The following is a 21,596-nucleotide window of genomic DNA, read 5'->3' on the forward strand; positions in this document are numbered from 1 at the left end:
AGCTGTCCACAGGACTGAATATTACTGCAGTCAGCAGAGCTTCTTTGGAAATAATGAAACACCAGTTCACCCACAAATACATCCATGCTCATTCTGATGATCCTAGCGTACTACTGATGCGTTTTTATAGATTAATGAAATTAAATAGGTGCCGTGTTGTTGTCATAAAATCACGTTCAATCACAAATTCATCCATGCCAGTACATTTATTACTGAGCTAACATTTCCTATCATCTCAGGTGTTAAACAGACCCTCACATTTCTCATCATCATTCTACCCCCACCCCCACATGAGCCTCAGATGGAGGTGTAGCCAACTGCAGGGGCCAGAAGTAGTTCTGACAGAGTTTTTGTGTGTGTGTGTGTGTGTGTGTGTGTGTGTGTGTGTGTGTGTGTGTGTGTGTGTGTGTGTGTGTGTGTGTGTGTGTGTGTGTGTGTGTGTGTGTGTGTGTGTGTGGTATGTGTTGTACGTGTGTGTTGCTGGTCTGCCCCTCCTGCCGTCCTCATACCTCCTGTAGGTGTGACTCGCTCCATGAAGGACAAGGTGACCAAGCCCACCGCCATGGCCCAGGGTCGAGTGGCCCACATGATAGAGTGGCAGAGCTGGGGCAAACCATCTGCGGGGCCGCTAGGGGGAGCGGGCCATACCAACCTTCAGAGGGAAAAGGAGAGGAGGATGGAGAACGACGCTTACAGTGACCTTAGCGATGGCGAGAAGGAGGCTCGCTTTGCTGCAGGTGAGGACACACCTGAGTGCTGATTTGCAAATATGTTACACTAATGCTTCAGTCGCATTGAGGAAACTGAGCAATGATTTTGCAATCTTGTCGTCTTTGAAATGGTTGATTCACAGACGGACAGCGGCTCTGTGATTACTCGCAATCAGTATGTTATCAGTTTGTGATTAAATGGAGTCAAGCTCGCAATCTATTTATGATGATATTGAAAATGATTAATTAGTCCATCCATCCATTCTCTTCCATTTATCCTGTTCAGGGTCGCGGGGGGGCTGGAGACTATCCCAGGTGACTTAGGGCGAGAGGCAGGATACACCCTGGACAGGTTGCCAGGCTGTCGCAGGGCTAACACATAGAGACAGACAATCATTCGCACTCACATTCACACCTGTGAACATGCAAACTCCACACAGAAAACCAGCCTGATGGTGGAAATGAACTCAGGACCTTCTTGCTGTGAGGAAAGGAGGAGCTTAGAAATCTTGCTTTTATATAGAAATATTCCCAGAATACAACCACGAGGACAAACAGCTGAGTTGAGTCCTGTATTGCAAAAAGCTGCATCGTAGATGAGTTTTGCTGAAGTGTCTGCGTTTGCAAATCATCACTAATCTTTCTGAAAGAAACTGCAGTGAGTCCAAGTCGGACCACCGTTGTCTGGAGACAGGTCGCCTCCCGCCATGCAACCCCTGCAATGACCTTGCACTTGTGACGCGCAACCAGAGGTTGAACGTGTTGCTCAACAACTGGATGACTTCTTGGTTGTCTGTTGCATGAGCAGGTTGTCATTATGTATATATAAGATTAAAGGCTTTTTAGTAAACATAAATAACAAATGGCAAATTGTTTTAAAAAACAACTTACATCCTTTCCAATTTTTCCTAATTCTTTCAGAGACTACGACTGTGCGTCCATATTTTATTCACAATCAATCTATCCTACAAATTTGTTCATCTCATGCTGATTAATGGCTGGAATTACATGAATACAAAAGATTTATTAAACTTAGAACAAATACTTGGCAGTCACTTTCAGAACATTGCAGCTATTTATTAAAACAAAACGAAGTCTGAAATGTTAGACGACCTTGTGTTGTTTCAGAAAACGAAACATTGATCAGATTTTTAGGTAATATTTAGCTGAGCTGTTGCTGGTAATTGATGACTGCAGCACAGAGAAAAAACAGGGTGATGCACTTTCTTTGAAAATGAGTCTAATAAACCCTCAGTATTCTCCTCCAGTCCAACACAAACCTGCTGTTTATCCAGATTAATGACTGTTATCACATTTGATTGTATCATTAATTAAAATGTGTATGTGGTACCAGAGCAGGAACTGGGACTTGCTTCCCGTTCATGATGTTTTAGCGAGTCGGGATCTTTTCATTCTTGCTACATGCATCGTTTATCTCCATCTTCAGGCATCATGCAACAGTTTGCAATTTCCGAGGCGACTCTGTTCGGTTGGAACTCGATGGACGGGGAGAGCATGGGAGCCGGCTCCAACCAGGGCAGCGTCGCCCACCTGAGTGAGGTCAACCAGGAGAGCATCACCAGCAGAGGTCAGTGGATCACCAGCCGGCCCATTTGGTGACTCGGTTTAGCTTTTATCTTGTCCCACTGTTCGGTCGCTGCGAGCCACAGCAGTGACCAGTTGCTGCTGCATCTTTCCAGAGAGGATCGTATTCTGCTATTGGACAGATTACAACTCCAGTTCAACTAAAACCTACAGCAGGTCTAGAACTGGCACATGGATGTTACACCGAGAACACTGAAGCCGCAGTGTAAAACAAGGACTACTGTTTTAGTTCCTCTGCAGAAGGAGAAACTCACCGGAGAGGCAGCTGACTATAGTCTTTATTTATTTGTAGCTACTCGATGAATAAAAATATTTGCAGTTTTTTTTTTTTTTACATTATTACACCTTTCAAATATGCACCTTGGGGTCTTATTTCAGGATTTCAGGAAGTGTTTAATTGCTGATCTAACAAGGTTCGGCACACAAAACAAGGGTCTAGAGGCGCTGGAAGGTGGATCGAAATCCAACCCGGATGAAACCTGTTTGCTAAAGCAGACAAAGGATACATAGACACGCTTTAATACAGGAAGTGCAAACAGTTCAAGTGAAGTTGATCTTAAAAACATTAAGATTCATTTATGTCTAATGTTATCAAGGTCAAGCAACAGTCCAAAGACATGTTTCAGGTTATGTGGCTAAGAATGTATGGCACAACAATCAGTGTTGGGAAGGTTACTTTTAAAATGTATTCCATTACAGATTACAGAATACATGCCCCAAAATGTATTCTGTAACGTATTCCGTTACGTTACTCAATGAGAGTAACGTATTCTGAATACTTTGGATTACTTAATATATTATCATGCTGTTTACAACTACATGAATGTACTATTGCTGTGATTTATTACTGTTACTGAAGGTCCGCGGCTCCGAACCGTAGTAAAGGGACCTCTGGCTAATACGGTGGGTTCTGTGTCGGCTCGTAGCCAAAAACTAGCTTTACTTTGTTGTCTGGGTCAACTTTGCTAGCAGAGACAGAGAGAGGCGTTGAAAGGCTGCTCCAACAGAACTTATTGTTTTTGGAGGAAAACACGAACACGGTGTACAGTCGAGTCTTAATAGCTTACTTACAACTGGGCTCGTCAGGCTCTCTTCTTGGCTGCAGTGGTTATTATTATATTTACATGCTTCCAGCTCCCGTTTTTTCCTTTTCCTCGTACTTTTCCTTTTTCTCCCTCCCTCGCTCACAGACACATAACATGTATGGCAGTCCATTCTCCCTGCAGCACGGACTACACTGCCCATGATGCTACATTCTTCAGAGCTATACCTGTAGCATTCTGCCTATTAGCTTAGCACAACAACAACAGGCGCTCTCTCACCCAGGAAACACGCAGAGAGAGAGCGTCAACCTGTAACCATGGCAACCGTAACGCTGCCGCCTGGAACAACAGAACGTAGCTGTCAAACAAAACCCAAACAGTCCTGACCCGCCACAATATGAAACAGGGAAGTACCGCCGTGTAATCCATTTATTTCAACAAAGTAACTGTATTCTAAATACCACCTTTTTAAACGGTAACTGTAACGGAATACAGTTACTCATATTTTGTATTTTAAATAGTAACGGCCGTACATGTATTCCGTTACTCCCCAACACTGACAACCATTCAAACTTATGACTGTGAAATGAGCTGCATGTTTAGTAAAACGCAAGGTTCTGAGGGCAGATATAAAACTGCCTTGGAGACAAGAGAAAAGAGAGCCACCAAAACTAGACACAAAGCTGAAAATGCATCAGAGGAGTAGTTGGAAGAGAATAACAAAACACAACCTGATGCTTAAACTCGATAATCTAAGACTTATAGTTAAGTCTTAGATTCCCCCCTTGCTACAATTAGAATGTAAATCTGTCATAAACACTGGAGGTATAACAACCTTCAACCTTTAAGACTTGTGTTAGGTGCTATGGTGCTACATTTGGTGCCATCAACACAATAGAGATTAATTATGTTGATGACACAATATGTGGAACTACTGAGAGGATCTAAGAGTTAAATGTGAGTCAGAAATTTGTGATAATTTAACTCAAGTAAAACACGGACTCACTTTGTGCAAGAGATTCAAACAGGTCTCAAACTCACGTCTTTGGATCACACAGTGAACTCCGGGTTTTACTCGAATGTGAGTCCTGTCAGTTTGTCTCCAAAGCAGCGGTAAAGGACTTTTGGAGGGCAGGCTCACAGCTGCACATGTCTGCCTTTCACTCTGACCGGGCACTTACTCAATAACTTCCAAATGACAAATTCAGATGACAGCCTGCCAGTGCTGAAATACCAGAGCACACTGTTAGGGCTTCATGTCTGTAGCCCCAAAGAGCTGCGAGCATCAAAGACAGAAACCTGGATGAAAGTTGAGAGGATTTAAATTTTGCACAAGGTTTTATTAAAGAAGAAATGTTGGCAAACTCATATCCTGATTTGAGCCTCAGGTGATAAGATATTTGGCCGTGTATCCTCATAAAAATCAAAGCAAAACAAGAAATACTCCCATTTTTCTTCCCATTCTAAGATAAAGTAAAACTAATGTGTGCGCTTTAACATTTACCTGCATACAGAGTAACACTGAACTCTCTGTGCAGGTAAATGTTTGCTCTGACTGGTGTTTAGTAAAGCAGAGCACTGTCCAAGCCCTGAGGGAGCCTGTAGGTTAGCACAAGGACTTAGCCCCGCTCTCATTAACACCACCATATGGGCTCTGCTCAGTGCTTTATCTAGCATGCAACATCAACAAACACACACGTGCAAGGGATACACACACAACAACGGTTACACAGCTACTTCATATCCACATTAGGACTGAGGGCATGTTTCTCCTCCACAGCGCTGCTGCATCCCTCCATGGCTCTGCTCTGTAGATAAGCTAATCACACTGCTATTAAAGTTATTACCATGTGTTTCTTTTGGCTGAGGTCAGCTTTAACCCTGTTTTATATCAGCCTAGATAAACACTAATGGCTGAGGTGTAATATTAGATTGCTGCACATTTCTTCTGATTTAGATTTAGTTCATTAGAAAGGAAATAGTTCCCATATGAGATCACAACAAGGTTTGTTAAAGCAGCGTGGTTCTGATATTGCTGCGGAGCTATCAAAAGTATTTTTTCGTGCTTTGTTCGTGAAGAGAAACTGTCATCTGTTGATTTCCATCATATGTTTAAGAAGAACATTTCATTGTTTACCTTTACAGTACAGTCTGACCAAATGTATCTGCAACTAATTCTGAACTGCAGATCTTTTTATCCTGTCTGACTAAATGGATAAATAAATAAATGGATGGTCAAAGGAGCTTGTAAAGAAAAGCGTCTGGACTTCTTTAAGTTACTTGAAGACGTTTCACCTCTCATCTGAGAAGCTTCTTCAGTTCTAAGGCTTTGGTTCACCCGAAAGACAAAACGCCAAAACACAGACTTAACAATGTGGTGTATGCCGTACAGTGCAGCGAGGAATGCCCAGACCTCTACATCGGAGAGACCAAACAGCCACTTCACAAGCGCATGGCACAACATAGAAGAGCCACCTCCACAGGACAAGACTCAGCTGTCCATCTGCATCTTAAGGTCAAAGGTCACTCTTTCGAGGATGCCAATGTTCACATTTTGGACAGAGAGGACAGATGGTTTGAAAGAGGAGTGAAAGAAGCATCTATGTCCACTGTGAGCGACCATCTTTGAACAGAGGCGGTGGTTTACGACACCAACTCTCTGCCATCTATAATCCAGTTTTGAGTTCCCTCCCCAGACGCCTTAACGCCCACTCACATCCTGGGCCATCTGACCTCAGGAATTCGCATGATAAGGTGGGGCCAGGTTTCACAATGAACTCACCCGAAACTCTGGCTGATTGGGACCCACACCCAGTTCCACACCTTGGCTCAGGCGATTAGAGGATCATCAGGGGGTCCTTTTGTCCCTCTGTGGGGGGAAACTCCCACCAGGTTTATATCTGGGACTCTCCACCATTTGACCTTAGAACTGAAGAAGCTTCTCGGATGAAGGTGAAACGTCTTCAAGCAACTTAAAGAAGTCCAGACGCTTTTCTTTGCAAGCTCCTTTGACTACGATGACCTGGATGACTGAGAACCTTCACAGACAAATAAATGGATGATTAATCATTAATAAATGTTTCAGAGTACAGGAAGAGTAATTGTTAGGTTTTAAAATAATACCAGGCCCAGTATATCTAAGACATGAAAACATAACAGCCAAAATTATAACATGATTAATAATTATAATGATTCTATTTTATTGAAAGTGAAAGTAGCAAAAACATTCTGGAACTGTTAGGATTTATTATATAACCACTTATAACCATAACAGCTTTTAAACACATCCACACAAAAAAATCCTCATAACTACCGTTTGTAATCATGGATAATAATTCAGCTGTAATTAGCACTCACAGCACGCTGCTTGCTTATTGCAACTTTCTCTGTGCATTTATGAAATTTCCTCTTGTGGGACTAATAAAGGTACATCAAATCAAAGCTGTGGTAGAAACGCCAGCTCAGGTGCTTTAATCTCAGTTTGATGTCAGTGAGCTCAGAGAAATGAAAGATCTGAATTTGTTTGTTTTTTATTCTAAAAGAATGTAATTTAGGGTATTTTTAATTTTTGTGGCTTTCAAATCTCAGAATTGGTAACATTTTATCCAAAACGTACGTGACAGTTAATAGTTTGGTAAAACCTCTGAATCTAAACTGATTGAAGTTTCCATATTAATCCAACTCCTAAACGTTTGCAAACTAAAAAGACAAATTACAGAACGTTCCAGCTCCGCTCCTCCAGCTTGATTTTTCTCTGCCCATGACTTGGTGTACCCCCGCCTCTCCACCCTAGCAGCGTCTTCTCTGTCTGTGTTTTCCTCTACAACGCCCACCATCTGTCTGTGCTTCCCTGTACAGACCAGGTGCTCCATCACTCCTCTGCGGATGTCTGGCCTCACACCTACGTCTCGCAGGGCCTGTACTGCCTGTCGTCTTCTGACGCCTGGGACCCAATCACCAGCCAGCCCGAGGGCGTGGCCTCGCCTGCTGCAGGCTCCTACATCATGGCTGCCGGTGATGATTTATCATCCTCTCTTACGGGCTTTAAGCACCAGACTGTGTCGCTGAGCACTGCGCACTGGGTGTCTTGTGGTTGTTGCAGGTGGCAGCAATGGAGCAGGAGGCACACCTGGTGAGGGCTACGAGGGGACAGTAGGAAGTTACATTCAGCAGCACCAGGTTCAACTCGCCCTGCAGCAGCAGAGTCAACTCCAACAGCTCCAACAGCTTCATCACTACCAGCAGCAACAGTTTCTGCAGTACCAACAACAGCAGCAGGTCTGTGAAAGTGATTTTTATAAAGCCTTGCACTGTTTTTCATATAAACACAGCAGCAGATGCATCAGACATGTCGGCACCGGCATAAATTTCTATCAAAAAAATGGATGTGTCCACTGTTTATTCACCAACTGGTTTCTGCAGTCCTGATTGAAGCCTGAAGCTTAGTATTATGATCATCACCAGTTTGGGTTTCCGAAAATAGATTTAACAAAGAAGGTGTGGGACAGACAAAAACAACAAACACAGGATATTTAATGCTCATACGGTAATAACTCGTAAATCACAAGTTAGCCACGTCTTTGCTTATACCCTAGTTTATAACATAACAAAATAATTACATGTTATATTAAATAAGATTTAAAAGTAGTAATTCATAACATAAACCCATCCAAAAAACATCTACTCAGGTCACAAATAGGGATGGGTACCGGTATCCGGTGCCATGATGGTACCAGTTCTGACATAAACGGTAGTAACCAGACCGAAAAGCAGCGCACATTTCGGTGCTTTTTTTCCCTGAGCTGTGATACACTTTGAATTCTAGCCAATCATTTTACGTTTCCGAGGATAGTAGGCGGGTCCAGGTAGGTACGTACTTTTAGAGCAGAGCTACAGATTAAAATGCCCAAGGTGAAGCGGTCAAAGTCTGGCTGTACTTCACAGCAAAAGATGCAAACTCAGCAGCTGCAACAAGTGCTTTAAGCTGATACTGTGATACTGTCAAAGGAGGTAACACCTCAAATCCGATGAAACACCTGGCGACGCATAGCGTTTTTTTTTAAAAGCAGAAAAATTCGCCGTATTTGATAGCTTGCTGCAAGACCTCACACCGAGCACATCTACTGCGGGTGTGGTGGTGACAGATGATGATGGCAGCAGCAGCCGTTCTTCTCTGCGTGAGTAGCTTAATGTTGTTCGTGTGTAATTTACGTTGAGTAGGCTAACCACGTTATTACATTAATGCATGTAAGGTGAACTAGCAAACATCATCATAGCTACATGCGGCTGTCTTCTTGTTTGATGGCAGATACTCCCTTCACCCTGGCCAAAAAGGCTAAAATGACCAAAGAAAAAGTGGAAAACAGTTAAACGTGAGAGGTTTTTGGACAAAGTTTGTGTTTTTTCCATTGATTAAGCTGCTTCCAGCCAAGAGTGATACCATATATGCCCCATAGCTGCAGAAAAGGCTAACATTGTTATTTTTTTACAAAAAAACAGCTGAACATGAGAGGTTTTTGGACCAATTTTGTGTTCTCCATTCTTTAAGCACCGGTTTGAGCACCGTTTAAGCACCGGCACCGTTTCAAAAGTACCGGTTTGGCACCGGTATCGGATAAAACCTAAACGATACCCATCCCTAGTCACAAATGAAGCGACAAGTACAGACGTTTTCCCAAAGACTTATTTACAGACAGACTTAGAGAGGTCGCCCCCTGGTGGCCATTAGAAAGAATGTAGGTTCTGATTACTTTTCAGACCTAGAGGCTGAATTTGTCCTTTGTGTATACTTATATCAAACTCTTTTTACATCATGGGGCACGTACACCCCACTTTCATCTTAAGTGGGCCGAACCAAATCATTCTTTTCTGTCAGTGTAAGGATCTTTAACTACACATTTAATTCATTTAATATAAGAAAGATAGAAGAAGAAGTGTAAAATTACAGAAAGGGTTATGGCCTTTACTCAGACTCTCCTACAGTCACAATTAAATTAGTAATTCATAATTAATGAATAAAAAAAAAATATAATAATTATTATAATTTCTATAATATAGAAATTTCAGTGTTATATTTTACTTGTTACTTTGGTGTAGTAGAAAAGGCCATGGGGCAGGTCTTTATCAGAAGGTGAAGCTGTAAAACTGATAAAAATACAGCCCTCCTTATTATAATACCCTCCTTTACATTGTCCAAAGATGTCCAGTGGGCTGGATTTAAGCCTGGTTCTGGTCCCTGGGCCTTATGTTGGACACCTCTGCTTCAGGGGAAAAAGTCCATGATGGCTGAACTTGAACTTTCTCAACATGAAGGAAAAGTTTCCACCTTGTTTGGTGAGATTTTGCAGTGTTGATAGCAGCAGCTTCTTAAAATGGAAAACACAAATACCACTCAGCAGATTCAAAGCACCTTCACAGATAACTGTTACACTAACAGTATAAATCATGCATGCACACAGCCTTAGGTCTGCTGTCCTGTTAAACCTATACACCACATGTCTCTGCTCCCACAACATGTGCGCTTGCTGACCTTGTTTAAGCTTCTTATGGGTTCATTTTGTGCAGACAGTTTGAATCTTGTTGAAATCAGCTGCTGACTTTCAGTCTGCTGGAAGGTTTTCTGCAAACGAAGTGAGTCACGGTGAACTGTGACACGCTGAGACTTTGTTGGCTGCTCTTGCACTGGGTGCATTCTCAGAGCTCATTAAATAACTGCGAGTTATGAAATACATACTTGAAAAGGTCAGGGACTGCGTCTCAGAAAAGGTGTACTGATCCGAGACCACAATGGAAATGAGCTTGTTAGCTTTACCGTGTGTATTATATGCCTTCCCCGGAGAAGGAGACTATTGAACGTGTTACATTTAGAATAAAATCTTCCAGTCGAGACATTTCCGCACCGTTCCCTGCAGCAACTTCATAATTTAGAGAGATTTTAAAAGTAGAAGCCAAACTAGAAGAGAGTGGAAAAGCTCCTGCAAAAGCCGTCGGGATAAATGTTGGAAGAAAAAAGCGGCCTCGTCTTTTGTTTGGCGACGTGTGCGCGTTACAGCACTACGTCCATTATTCAAATGTCAGGAGCAGCTGGTTGTGGGTGTTTTTAGATTCCTAGTGGGAGGCAATTTTATTGTTCCAGAGAAAAACAAAAGTTTAAAAAATAAGCGGCCACAAGCCAAGAGATTGTTGATCGGGGTTACATATTAACGGCCAAATCCTGAATATTCTGTTTTTATTCTCGCTTCCCTTTACAGTCTATGGAGCACAGGCTACACAGTGCCTCCCATTCGCTCCAAGCCACGCCCAATAGCACCATCCACAGCCTCGGTCCACCCACTCACCCTCGGCTAGCTGACCTGTGGGGAGCAGCACAGGTTGAGGCACATCAGGTAGGCGCTCGCCTGCTGAATCCAAATGCTCGGATTACCGAGCTCGCAGACTCGATGGTGGTTTAATATGTTCTGACAGAGCGGCTATGACAGTTTGCAAGGACACAAGGGTGCGTGACTATATATGCAGTTGCAAGGATAGGACTCTGTCTCCTGTCACTACTACAGAGTGACTGAGACAATGCAGTCGTCACAGCCGTGACAGCATGTCGAGTTTCTGCTGGAAGCTACGGTTTATGATGTTTGGTCTCGATTAAAGATAAAGGTTGAATGCTGATATATTTTTGTGTTTTCTCTGCTAATTCTTTGTCTTATGAATCTGGCTTTGTTTATATCAGCAGGCCTATTTAGCACACATCTGTAGAGCAGTGAAAGATGAGCTGCCAGGAAAGTCTGCAAGGTAGGAGACAGGCTGGAGGTCTGCATGGAGCACTCAGCATGACTGCCTGAAGTGGATTTGATGAGTTTTGAAAGAGATGTGTAAATCAGCCTGGTCGTCAGAGTGGCATGCCACAAGGTCCGCAAGTTTCAGCGTTTGGAATCAGCATCTGTATCTGTTGCACCCAGCTCAAGTGTATGTTCTTTCGCTTCGACCCCCCTGCAGATGAAAACCACGCTGGGTCGGGCCATCTCCTGTTCGTCTTCTGTTTTATTTGTCTTTTTATTTGACCTGTTATCAGGGACTTCTGGAGCCCGAGTGAAGGACGGATGTCAGTTTGAATTACGTGTGAAAATGCCACTGACCTGTTGAATCCCTTTCCGGTCAACAAGCGCTTCAGTCAAATTTAACTGGTTGCAGGTGGAGATCGTCGGACACTTGAACGCACAGATGGCTGACATGGTCGGAGGCGTGGTGGAGACGGTCGGAGAAGAGCCGGAGCCCGAGTCCGAAGACTTCCCTGAACAGCGTGAAGAGGAGGAGCTAACAAAGGTGAGTTAGAAACAATGCACTGTACTAAAAACGCTGAAGAATCAGGAAAACTTTATTATTAAAAACTGCCGCTTGAAGTTGGGTGTAAAGGTAAGTCAATCCCAGTTTAAAACAATAATATTGTGCATAAAAGAACCGCCCATACCTTTTTTTAATATTTGTGGTCATGGTGGAGTACTAGGTTATCAACTAGTTAACAAGCTGCAGTCTTAAACTGTGTGTTGCATCACACAGACACACCTACCAGCCGCCTGGACACAAAGCAGCCAAGCTTTGACAATCTAGAGACAATTTATTAAAAAAAGATAACCCAGCTGTTTCAAACAGGAAAGTATCCATGGAAACCAAAACGGTGTTTTACATTTTTATGCTAAAAAATGGTAAAATGGTAAATGGCCTGTATTTATATAGCGCTTTACTCGTCCCTAAGGACCCCAAATCGCTTTACACATCCAGTCACCCACCCATTCACACGGATGATCTGATATCGTCGTGTTGGTGTTGTTCCCAGATCATCATGAAAATGTTGTTCCAGGTTCAACATTGCAAGTGACCAATCACATTATTGTGACGTTATTCTTTTGCGCACCAACCCATTCGTGCATTTATGAAATTCCAATGTTGCAAGGACAATATCAATTCTGCTTAGCGTTTATTAAAGGGTCAGGGTTAGGGTCCGTTGATCGGCGGACAAAGGCGGTTTCTCGCAGCTTAAGTACAGTTTTTTGTTTTACGCCGGTTTTTCCCGAAGTCGCAAAAGTATGACATCACAACATTCTGATTGGTCACTTGCAATGTTGATCCTGGAACAACATTTAGTATGATGATCTGGGAACAACACCAACACGAGGATATCAGATCGTGCCATTCACACACTGATGATGGCAGCTACATTGTAGCCACAGCCGCCCTGGGGCGCACTGACAGAGGCGAGGCTGCCAGACACTGGCGCCACCGGGCCCTCTGACCACCACCAGTAGGCAACGGGTGAAGTGTCTTGCCCAAGGACACAACGACCGAGACTGTCCAAGCCGGGGCTCGAACCGGCAACCTTCCGATTACAAGGCGAACTCCCAACTCTTGAGCCACAATCGAAAAGCTGAATATTGAATATGGAAACCTTTGGTGATTGAGTCAAGTGGCCATGTGATGAACTGCAGTTTTGTCAAATTTCCATAGAAATAACCAATTTCATCTTTCATAACTATTATTATTATTTCAGATTATCCGAGTCACCGAACTGAACTTCTTGACCATGTTGGTTGTATATGATGTAAAAGTGACTGTTTTAGAAATCTGTGCTGTAGTTTGGTGAGTGAAATTCAAATCTTTTGCTTATAGATATTTATAACTAAGCACTTGACTAATTATAACCACTCATGGTTCCAGAACTTCACGATGGCGAGTATGCCTAAATGAAGCCTGCGTAATGCCACTTGACAAACCCTTGGGTGAAGGGATGGTGGCATCTTAACCGGGCAAGCTCTATTGGTTCTACTGCCCCAAATCAGGCACATGACTAAGATTTTAGAGAGAACAATTATTTCAAAAATTGGCTCTTACCTGTAAGAATAACATGTAAGCACTTTTAAAGAATGAATAACAGAGCTTCACTCACCTGCGATACAGAACAAATGGTCCTTAAAAATCTCCACTTCCTGCCTTCACAGGTAGAAGAGGTAACATTAACTTTGGAGCCAGAGCCGTGCTCTTTGACGCCCTCCCCGCTGAGGGAAGATGCCTCTTCGACCAGAGGTTCAAGCCCAGGACTACCAGCACAGACCAGCGAACCCGTCGCAGAGAGGATACCCTTTGACGTCACGCCCTGCGTCGTCCAGTCATTGGAAGAGAAAGATGAAGAGGCAGACGAGGGCTCCATTGTTGTTGTTGCAACCAACTGAGTCATTTGGACGAAACTCTGTCAAAAACTGGAAATTAATACTTCAATAATCAGTCAAGCTATTATCCCAACCCCTCCCTCTCCCAAATATTTACCAACTTTGAGGCCGAGGAAATGCGACTTATTTTTCCGATGGGAATGTGGGATGTAATGTACACTATGGCCAAGGAGACTACCCAACCACCAGTCTAGTATGGGGAATCTGGAATATCACATATATGAGACTAAATAACTTTAATTTAAGGCAGAAGAGAGACTTGAATTCAGTGACTGCTGAAACGAGCTGTTTGAGAATAAAGATGCATTCAATAAACAGTTTGGACTGACTGGAACAAAGAACCAGGACTGGAAGCCAAACTGGCAACACAGGGATGGGGAAAATTAGAAGAAGGTGGGATAAGAAGGGGCCTATTTATAAATTCAGCGCAATACAACAAACATGGGCACAATCAGGGTTTGCAAATAATTCCGAGTGGTTGTTTCAAGATGCGTTCAGCATCAGACGTAGGCTTTTGTATGCAAAAATAAGGTATTTCAAGGCCAGAAATACCTGGTCAGAGAGCAGTTTGATTGGCTAATTAATGTGTTTAGGTTTGAGTGACGGCTGAGATGTCTTGATGAGGTAAAGACGGCGTGATCTAGAACTCATGGCAACCTGAGGCATGCACTTGGAGTTATTTGCAAACACTTGCTCTGGACACAACCAAAAGAACGTGCATGCTTTTTAACAGTGAACTAGCCCTAACAGTATAACACAGTAATACAAAGTAATAATATATCAAATTGCTTTTTATAATAAAAGGGAAAAAATCAAATAAACCAATATGTATTTGTATGAATGTAACACTGTATGTATGTTTGTATGAATGTAGCTTTGTTTGTGTGTAAAATATATATTCTGGGAAACAAATTCCTCTCTGTGCTGTTCTGTGACAAAAAGTTTTTTCTCCTGTGATGCCTTCATTAAGATGATGTGTTACCTCTTTGCCTTAATGAGCAACTTTCTAAACAGGGGAGAGCTGTTGAAGTTTATGCAGGACACGAAGGCAGACATGATGGAAAAGTGAGCCATTTATCGACTGCTTACCAACGCACGAAAGACAATTAACCACAAAATGAGACGTGAGGAGGATCAAACACGAAAACATCCAACTCAAACGAGGAGCTGACGCTTAACACAGATGAAGAATTCAAAACTTACGCTAGAGCAGCAACCATCTAATCAGGAATAAAAACCGTAGCCACGACAACAGACTTCAAATTAAAAAAGGGTAAAAAATGAAGCTCAACACCAGTGTTGGTCAAGTTACTTGAAAAAAGTAATCAGTAACTAATTACTGATTACTTCCCCAAAAAACTAATCCCATTACTTTACTGATTACTTATTTTCAAAAGTAATTAGTTACTTAGTTACTTTTTAAAAACACGATTTACAACCTGAATAGGTGATAAAGTGATAGATCTTTCAGCCCAATTCTACTTTTTCTACATAATCATCATACAAAATGTAATCAAATGGAAAAGTCTCTTTTTAAAACTTGTTTTATTAGTTTTAATCTTTTAACTTTATGCATCAAGCAAACATTTAATTATATGCAACATTCTCTGACTGGAAGAAATTTGTTTAACATTTAAACCTATTTTCTGCACATTCCAGCACATAAAATAAAATATTTTTTTTTTGTGTTTACACTCAGTCTTTCAAATAGATGCAAGTAAAACACAGCAGAAAATAAATAAAGTCAAAGACTAGCGGTCCTGTTGCTCTATTTTCACCTGTAAAGCAGGAGTGGGGTAGGCGGAGGTTTACCCTGGTGCAGGTGTGCCGCAGCGGTCAGTGGAAGAATCCGCGAGTTTCTCTGTGAGTTTCCCATTACGTCGTAGCTACTCGGTGCTTGTTTGGAAGTTTAGGGGTTTTTTCACTGTAAAAAGAAGTTTTCTTCCCACGCACAACGGACACTAATGTTTTTGTTACTTTTTATGGAATCAAACTCAAAGTAAGGTCAGTACTTCCACGCTTTAAACGCTGCACGCTCATACTCTCTCTGCACTCGATATATGATCCATTGTTGATCTGCACACAGCTGTTGTCACGAACGTCGCACTTGCTTACGTCACTGTCATGAGACATACTCGCAGCGTTCCTACGGGAAAGTAACGGTAATCGAATTACTGTTTTTGCAATAGTAATCCCTTACTTTACTCATTACTTGAAAAAAGTAATCGGATTACAGTAACGCGTTACAAGTAACGCGTTACTGTAACGCGTTACTGCAACGCGTTACTGCACATCTCTGCTCAACACACTGGAGTAACAATGAACGCATGAACCCAAACTAGAAGAGAACATTACTAGAGTAAAAACAGACTCCGGAATATCACAAGGAATCAAACTCACTGTCAAATAAATAATCACTAACTGAAATACGAGCTCTCAGAATGTCCTTTGAGAGTCTGTCGTTTGACTGTGAGCGCTGCACTCTGGAGCTAAACATTGTTGAAACATTTTAATTATGTCTTAGTTTTTAGTTTCATTTTTGTGGCTTTTATTGTAGTAAAACACCTTCATATAACTGTTTTAACTGCCATTTATTGTATCTACCAGTAATGCAGTTACATTTGATTACCACAACCACAGTTACACAGTATCGGCATCAAAAACACGGTGTTTTTGATGATTCAATGTGGACTCCTTTATTTTTGCCATGTGCAGGAATTTATATTTGGCCAGAGTTACTAGGCGAGACAAATAAAAGTGACGTCTCAGTGATCATGAGGGATGTTTGCAGGTGATCCATTAGGAAGTGAAAAGCTTTATGCATGTTTCTCTCCAGAAGCAGCAAATGAAGTAATGTGGGAGCAGGAGGGGAAGGTGAATTGATATGTTCTAGTATAAGGGCTGTTTTTGGACTGTGTATAAGTCTGTGTATAACAGCCGGGCTATAGATGTGTAGAGGAATAACACAGTGCAGAAATTACCCCATGATCCCGACTAATCCAGGAATTAATAAATTACTCCTTTTGTTCCACGTGCGTTAAATACAGACATTTTTTCCCCTGCGTGTTATGTGATGCTGCAGCTATTCAAAGTCAGAGAAAAGAACCTGACTCAGCTACCTGAGGGCAATAAACAAACCTCTTTTCACAAAATCCCCATTAAATTCAGTGATGGCTACACAACATATGCCAAGACTCGACTCAACAATTCAACTCTGAGTCACATTATTAGCCAGACTTCTCCATAAGTTCTGTAATAGATCTGATACGAGAGAAGCATACAGAGCAAAATGCATAAATATGATTTGTGCTGAATAAAGATGCACAAAAGCTTTTGTGCTTTCTGCGAGTTTCTTTATTTGCAGTTCACAAGACACTAAAACTTGAAACTGCTTTGCTCACTTTAAAACTTAACTCGTCTACAGCCGCGTGCATTAGGCCATCCCAAAGAACGTGTTTCCACTATCACTCCAACTGAACTCTTAGCAGCACCTATCACACCCACATCTGGCACAATAAAGGAAATAAGTGCCTTTTGCCATTAAATAACATTCAAAAAAATCAAATGTTTCTAACTTCATTGAATTCTCGCCTCTGAAATATTTGTGCTCTTATAAATACATATGCAATAAGGTCAGTTGCAAAAATCTGTGTCTATGCCTTTTAGTCTCAAACTTGGCACTGCATCCTCTTTATACCTGTAACAAACATGTAATTACAGGTGTTTAACAGCAGCTTTCAAAGCATTTGATTTGTTGGCCCTACTGGGGAGATATAGCAGCAAGATCGCCAGTACAAAAAAGAACAGGCATCAGGTTGGGTTAAGAATGTGTTACAAAGTAAGGTAGTTTAAATAGTCTTAAATGAGCTTTTATATGAGCCCGTTATATATTAAGCAAGTCATCTTGCTGTGTTTCAAGCAGCAGTGTGAGGTTTCTTCACTGACCTGTGGCAGCGTTCTTGTAGCCAGCAGCTCCATAAAAACACTTCAGCTGCTCTGATCACAATCAACAGCCTCCTTCATGTGAGGACTCCATTATCGTTGGGAGGTAGAAGAGTGTCCTTGTATGTCCAAGTTCTTTTATCATTTTAAGCTTTTTGGGAGGCGTTCTGAGGGTTTAATTTCACAACAGATGAATCATCAGCTCGTGATACATCTTAAATGTTACTTGAGAAACCTGAACAATGGGCTGTGAGGTTAGGTCAACTTCATTCAGGTTGCTAGGTTTCAGTGTTTGTACAAATGTACTGTTTATAAGATTGGGGAAACCTGCAGTCAGCTGAGACTGAAGAAGTCAGTTGGATGAGTGACGAAACGTTTCTCCCACTGAAAATGTCCAGATGATCAGAATCAATGTTTTGGGATTTACTTACCTGGATGATTGAGCGTGCATCAAGAGAAACATTGGTCAGCACGGTTGCTTCACAGCATGAAGGTCCAGAGTTTGATTCCCCCACAGCCGGGGTGTTTGTGTGTGGGGTTTGTTCCCTCTGGCTTCCTCCCACAGTCCAAAGACATTTAGTTAGTGGGGATTAGATTAAATTATTAATTTATATTGCTTATAGGTGTGGATGTGATGTGAGTGCGAATGGTTGTTGGGGTGGGACAGCATGAAAGTTTCCAAAAAAGAGACAAAATGTATTTTTTAAATGATGCTGAAGGATTTATTTCAATACTTTTCCCCCCTCTTGCATTGACCTCATCTTTATTTCAAACCCCCCCGAAGAGGAACAACCTCCTCTGCCTCCATGGACCAGCTGCCACTGATAAAATCAATGCAAATCAATGTAATTATGTGTTATTTTTTCACATTGTCTCTTCGAGACAGAGCTACTGAGAACGATTCAGTCTCACCCTCCTGTGATTAAGACCCTGATGCCCCTAATTGCTCTGATAATCATCTGTCCTCTGTTTGTCCTCGTTGAGATCTCATCCTGTAAATCGTTCTAGCGCCCAAAACGCCCAAATGATTGCACGCTCGAAAGGGTGTCACCTGACTGACAAACGAGGGCCACAAGGTTATTAAAGCTATGAAACCTAATATAGAGTTTTTGTCAGATTTAACTGCGCGAGGTGTCCGTCGTGCTTAATAATTACTCGGTCTTTCAAAATAATTTCAAAACCCAGAAAAGGTTTATTCTCAAACGAGTCAGGCATCTTCCAAAGAAGACTAATTGAAAGCCTAAAAAATTCTTTCAAAGTGACACTTACTCTTTGCAAATAACACGAGATAAAAAGCAATTAAAGTAGAAAAAATAAAATCCTGTCATCTTGTCAGAATAAAGTTTAATAATTTAGCTGCAAGCAGCGATGGTGCCGGTCAGAGGTCGCGTTCGACTTTCTCGTCTGTCACGGTGACAGACAAGGTCGTAAAAATCCTGTCGTGGCGTAATTTTACCTGTCATTTCAACTTTTTAATGATAATAAGACGCTTAAAAACAACTCTGTCACAAAAAGTAATTCACAGAAAGGATTTCATTTTATGCAGACATTGAAATAAAACAATGATGAAACAGACGGCAGTCGCTTCACTACACTGGATCCTGTAATTACTCGCACCACAGCCTGTCTGTCAATCTATCGATGCTTTAGATAAGCTACAACTGCTAGCTGGCCACTTTATTAAGTACACCTTGCTAGAACCAAGGTGGCCCCACTTTTGCCTTCAGACCTTTTGTCACAGTCTGGGGGAGGCAGACTGTATGAACTGAAAAAAGGACCCAAAACGCAGACTCCAAGGAACAGGGAACAGAACTTGAATGTTAACAAAAAGCGAGCCGTTTAACCCTTTAAGACCTACCATAGAACCAAGTCCGCCAGAGCTTATATTATATTTTTACATGCTGTAGTGCCAGGGAGCATTTCAAGTTGCTATACATCAATACAACCATTATAGCCCAAATTTTAATAATATGTCTGCATTAAGTGCATAGTAATTACATAAATTGCAAAAAAGTGCAATAAACTACAAAAAAAATTGAAAATTGTTTTTGTTTTTTAACATATATTTCTAGTTAGAGAAATTTAAGAGGCTTATCCCTCAAAACTGTAAATACAAAAAAGTTGCACAAAATAGTTTCCCACCACAGGAAATTTATTTTGAGTGTCTTCATAGTTTTATTTTTGAAATACACCAATTTTTATATACTGCAGGAAAAACGAAAATAAATATTATAATGCAAATTTGCAAAAAAGCAGCATATGCATCAAAATAAACTATTTCCAGCAGTGCAGTATGAGTCCTAAGCATCCCAGAAACCACACAGAAAGTCATAAAGTCAAACATAACTTTTAAAAACACCAGTATAGGCTCATGAGGCCCTGATGGTAAAAAACTACATTTCCCGCGAAAATGACGTCACTTCCGGTTTCGGGCAGGTCATGGCGGACATGCAAAAGTTCGCGCTGACCTCTATTCCAACGGAGGAAGTGTTATGAACAGCTGATCGGATCGGCAAAGTGTGTTTCTGGAATATTATGTTTTTGTTGCTGCAAGTGCTTTTTATGCAGTTTTTGCAAAGCTATATGTGGAAGGAAACTGTGACCGAGGACAAGCTGATGGCATAAGATGTAAGTACAACTCCTCCGGTTTCATATGCAAAAAAAATTATTGCGCTAGCTCACGTGGTTGCAGAGCTACCGGGATTTAAAAATAGTTACGCAAAACAGAGCGTGCTGCTCCGACCGGTTTTAAAGGGTTAATAAGGCTGGTAAAAAAGGTACAAAGAAAGGGCAAACTGAAGTTAACATCAACCTAAACTGGGAGAACTAAATAAACAACAAAAAAAACCTAGACATGAAACATGGCATGGAAACTGTGGCGTGAACACAGACGACCTGACCGTGACACTGAAAACAGAGGACTTAAATACACAGGAGGTGATTTGGGGAAGTGGGAACACATGGAGGAACAGCTGACACTAATCTGACATAACGAGACAAAGGAAGCAAAGTTGACTACGCTGACATAGGACACAGACCTTCAAAATAAAACAGGAAACATGAGACACAGACGAGACAATATAACCTTGACGACATAAGACACGCAGCATGAAACCCATAAAGGCAAAAGGAGACTAAAACACAGGGGTAGAAGACACAAGGGGAATCTAAATAAACAAATGAACTTAGATAATCTAATGAACTTGAAAATAGACTCAAACTTAAAACGCTGGGATGGATCACGACACCTTTCTTAGCAACATGTTTGTTGCCTTTACAACAAGCCTGACCTGGATAAATAAACCCAATTCAAACACAGTAAAGCATTCAAATAAAACTTTATTTAACTAAGTTGTTCACAGTTTATAAAGTTGAAGATAATGACTAAAATAGAAATAAATAAATACTACATTAACCACAACCACAAATAAACACCTGCACCGATGTCCCTCCACACCAAGAAACAGACATAAATGTTTTGTCAAATCTGAAGGTTTAAAGACTTTTAAGGCAACACCTGAGAAACTGATACCAGGAGTTAATAAGAAGACAGTTTAAGAAAGAGATGAGGGAGAAATGGAGAAACGGTGCATGGATGCAATGGCTGAGGTTCCCACATTTGTTCACAACGGGGAGAAAATCTGGTCATTTAGAGACCATTTATTTTACATGTTTGGTTATGAAGTTATCAAACAATCTCAACAAACAGATAAAGATATCTGCAGATGAATCTGTAGGTAACAGACGCGTGTAGTCAAGCGCTTCTTGCAATCACGTTCGAGTTAAATTAGTTTCTTTTTTAGCTTTTTAGTCATTTGTTTAAAAATAAACTTTACTAAAGTAATGTATTCATAAAATCGTAGCTTGGATATCCCCTGCTATAAACCTGAGGGTCCACATTTCCACTTAGTCAACAGACAACAGTGCTGTCAAAAACATAACCAAAGATCATGTTCAAAAAGTCCACACAAAGCCAAACCATTTGACTATCACGTCACACCTCTCACCCCATCAAACATCCCCACCCTCTACTCTCTTGACCTGAAGCATCGAGATGTTTCACCAACTGTACAAATAAGACA

The 21,596-nt window shown here is 41.5% G+C and overlaps 1 protein-coding gene across 5 annotated transcripts in view; it reads left to right on the plus strand.

Moving 5' to 3' along the window:
* fam131ba (family with sequence similarity 131 member Ba) overlaps nucleotides 1–14,484 on the plus strand; it is a 99,128-nt gene extending 84,644 nt beyond the window's left edge. For 4 of the 5 annotated variants that reach the window (XM_087835227.1, XM_087835229.1, XM_087835230.1 and 1 more), the window contains 7 exons: nucleotides 519–737; nucleotides 2,158–2,298; nucleotides 7,217–7,372; nucleotides 7,461–7,636; nucleotides 10,609–10,743; nucleotides 11,543–11,674; nucleotides 13,345–14,484. In XM_087835227.1, the coding sequence (XP_087691353.1) occupies nucleotides 519–737; nucleotides 2,158–2,298; nucleotides 7,217–7,372; nucleotides 7,461–7,636; nucleotides 10,609–10,743; nucleotides 11,543–11,674; nucleotides 13,345–13,575 (1,190 nt within the window). In that variant the 3' untranslated portion in view covers nucleotides 13,576–14,484. Of the gene's footprint in view, nucleotides 1–518; nucleotides 738–2,157; nucleotides 2,299–7,216; nucleotides 7,373–7,460; nucleotides 7,637–10,608; nucleotides 10,744–11,081; nucleotides 11,144–11,542; nucleotides 11,675–13,344 lie in introns of all 5 variants that reach the window. The other variant, XR_015717118.1, reaches the window with a different exon arrangement.
* The last annotated feature ends 7,112 nt before the right edge of the window (nucleotides 14,485–21,596 follow it).

This window comes from Neolamprologus brichardi, chromosome 22 (genome assembly GCF_056152115.1).
Source record: "Neolamprologus brichardi isolate AB-2024 chromosome 22, ASM5615211v1, whole genome shotgun sequence".
Lineage (NCBI taxonomy): Eukaryota > Metazoa > Chordata > Actinopteri > Cichliformes > Cichlidae > Neolamprologus > Neolamprologus brichardi.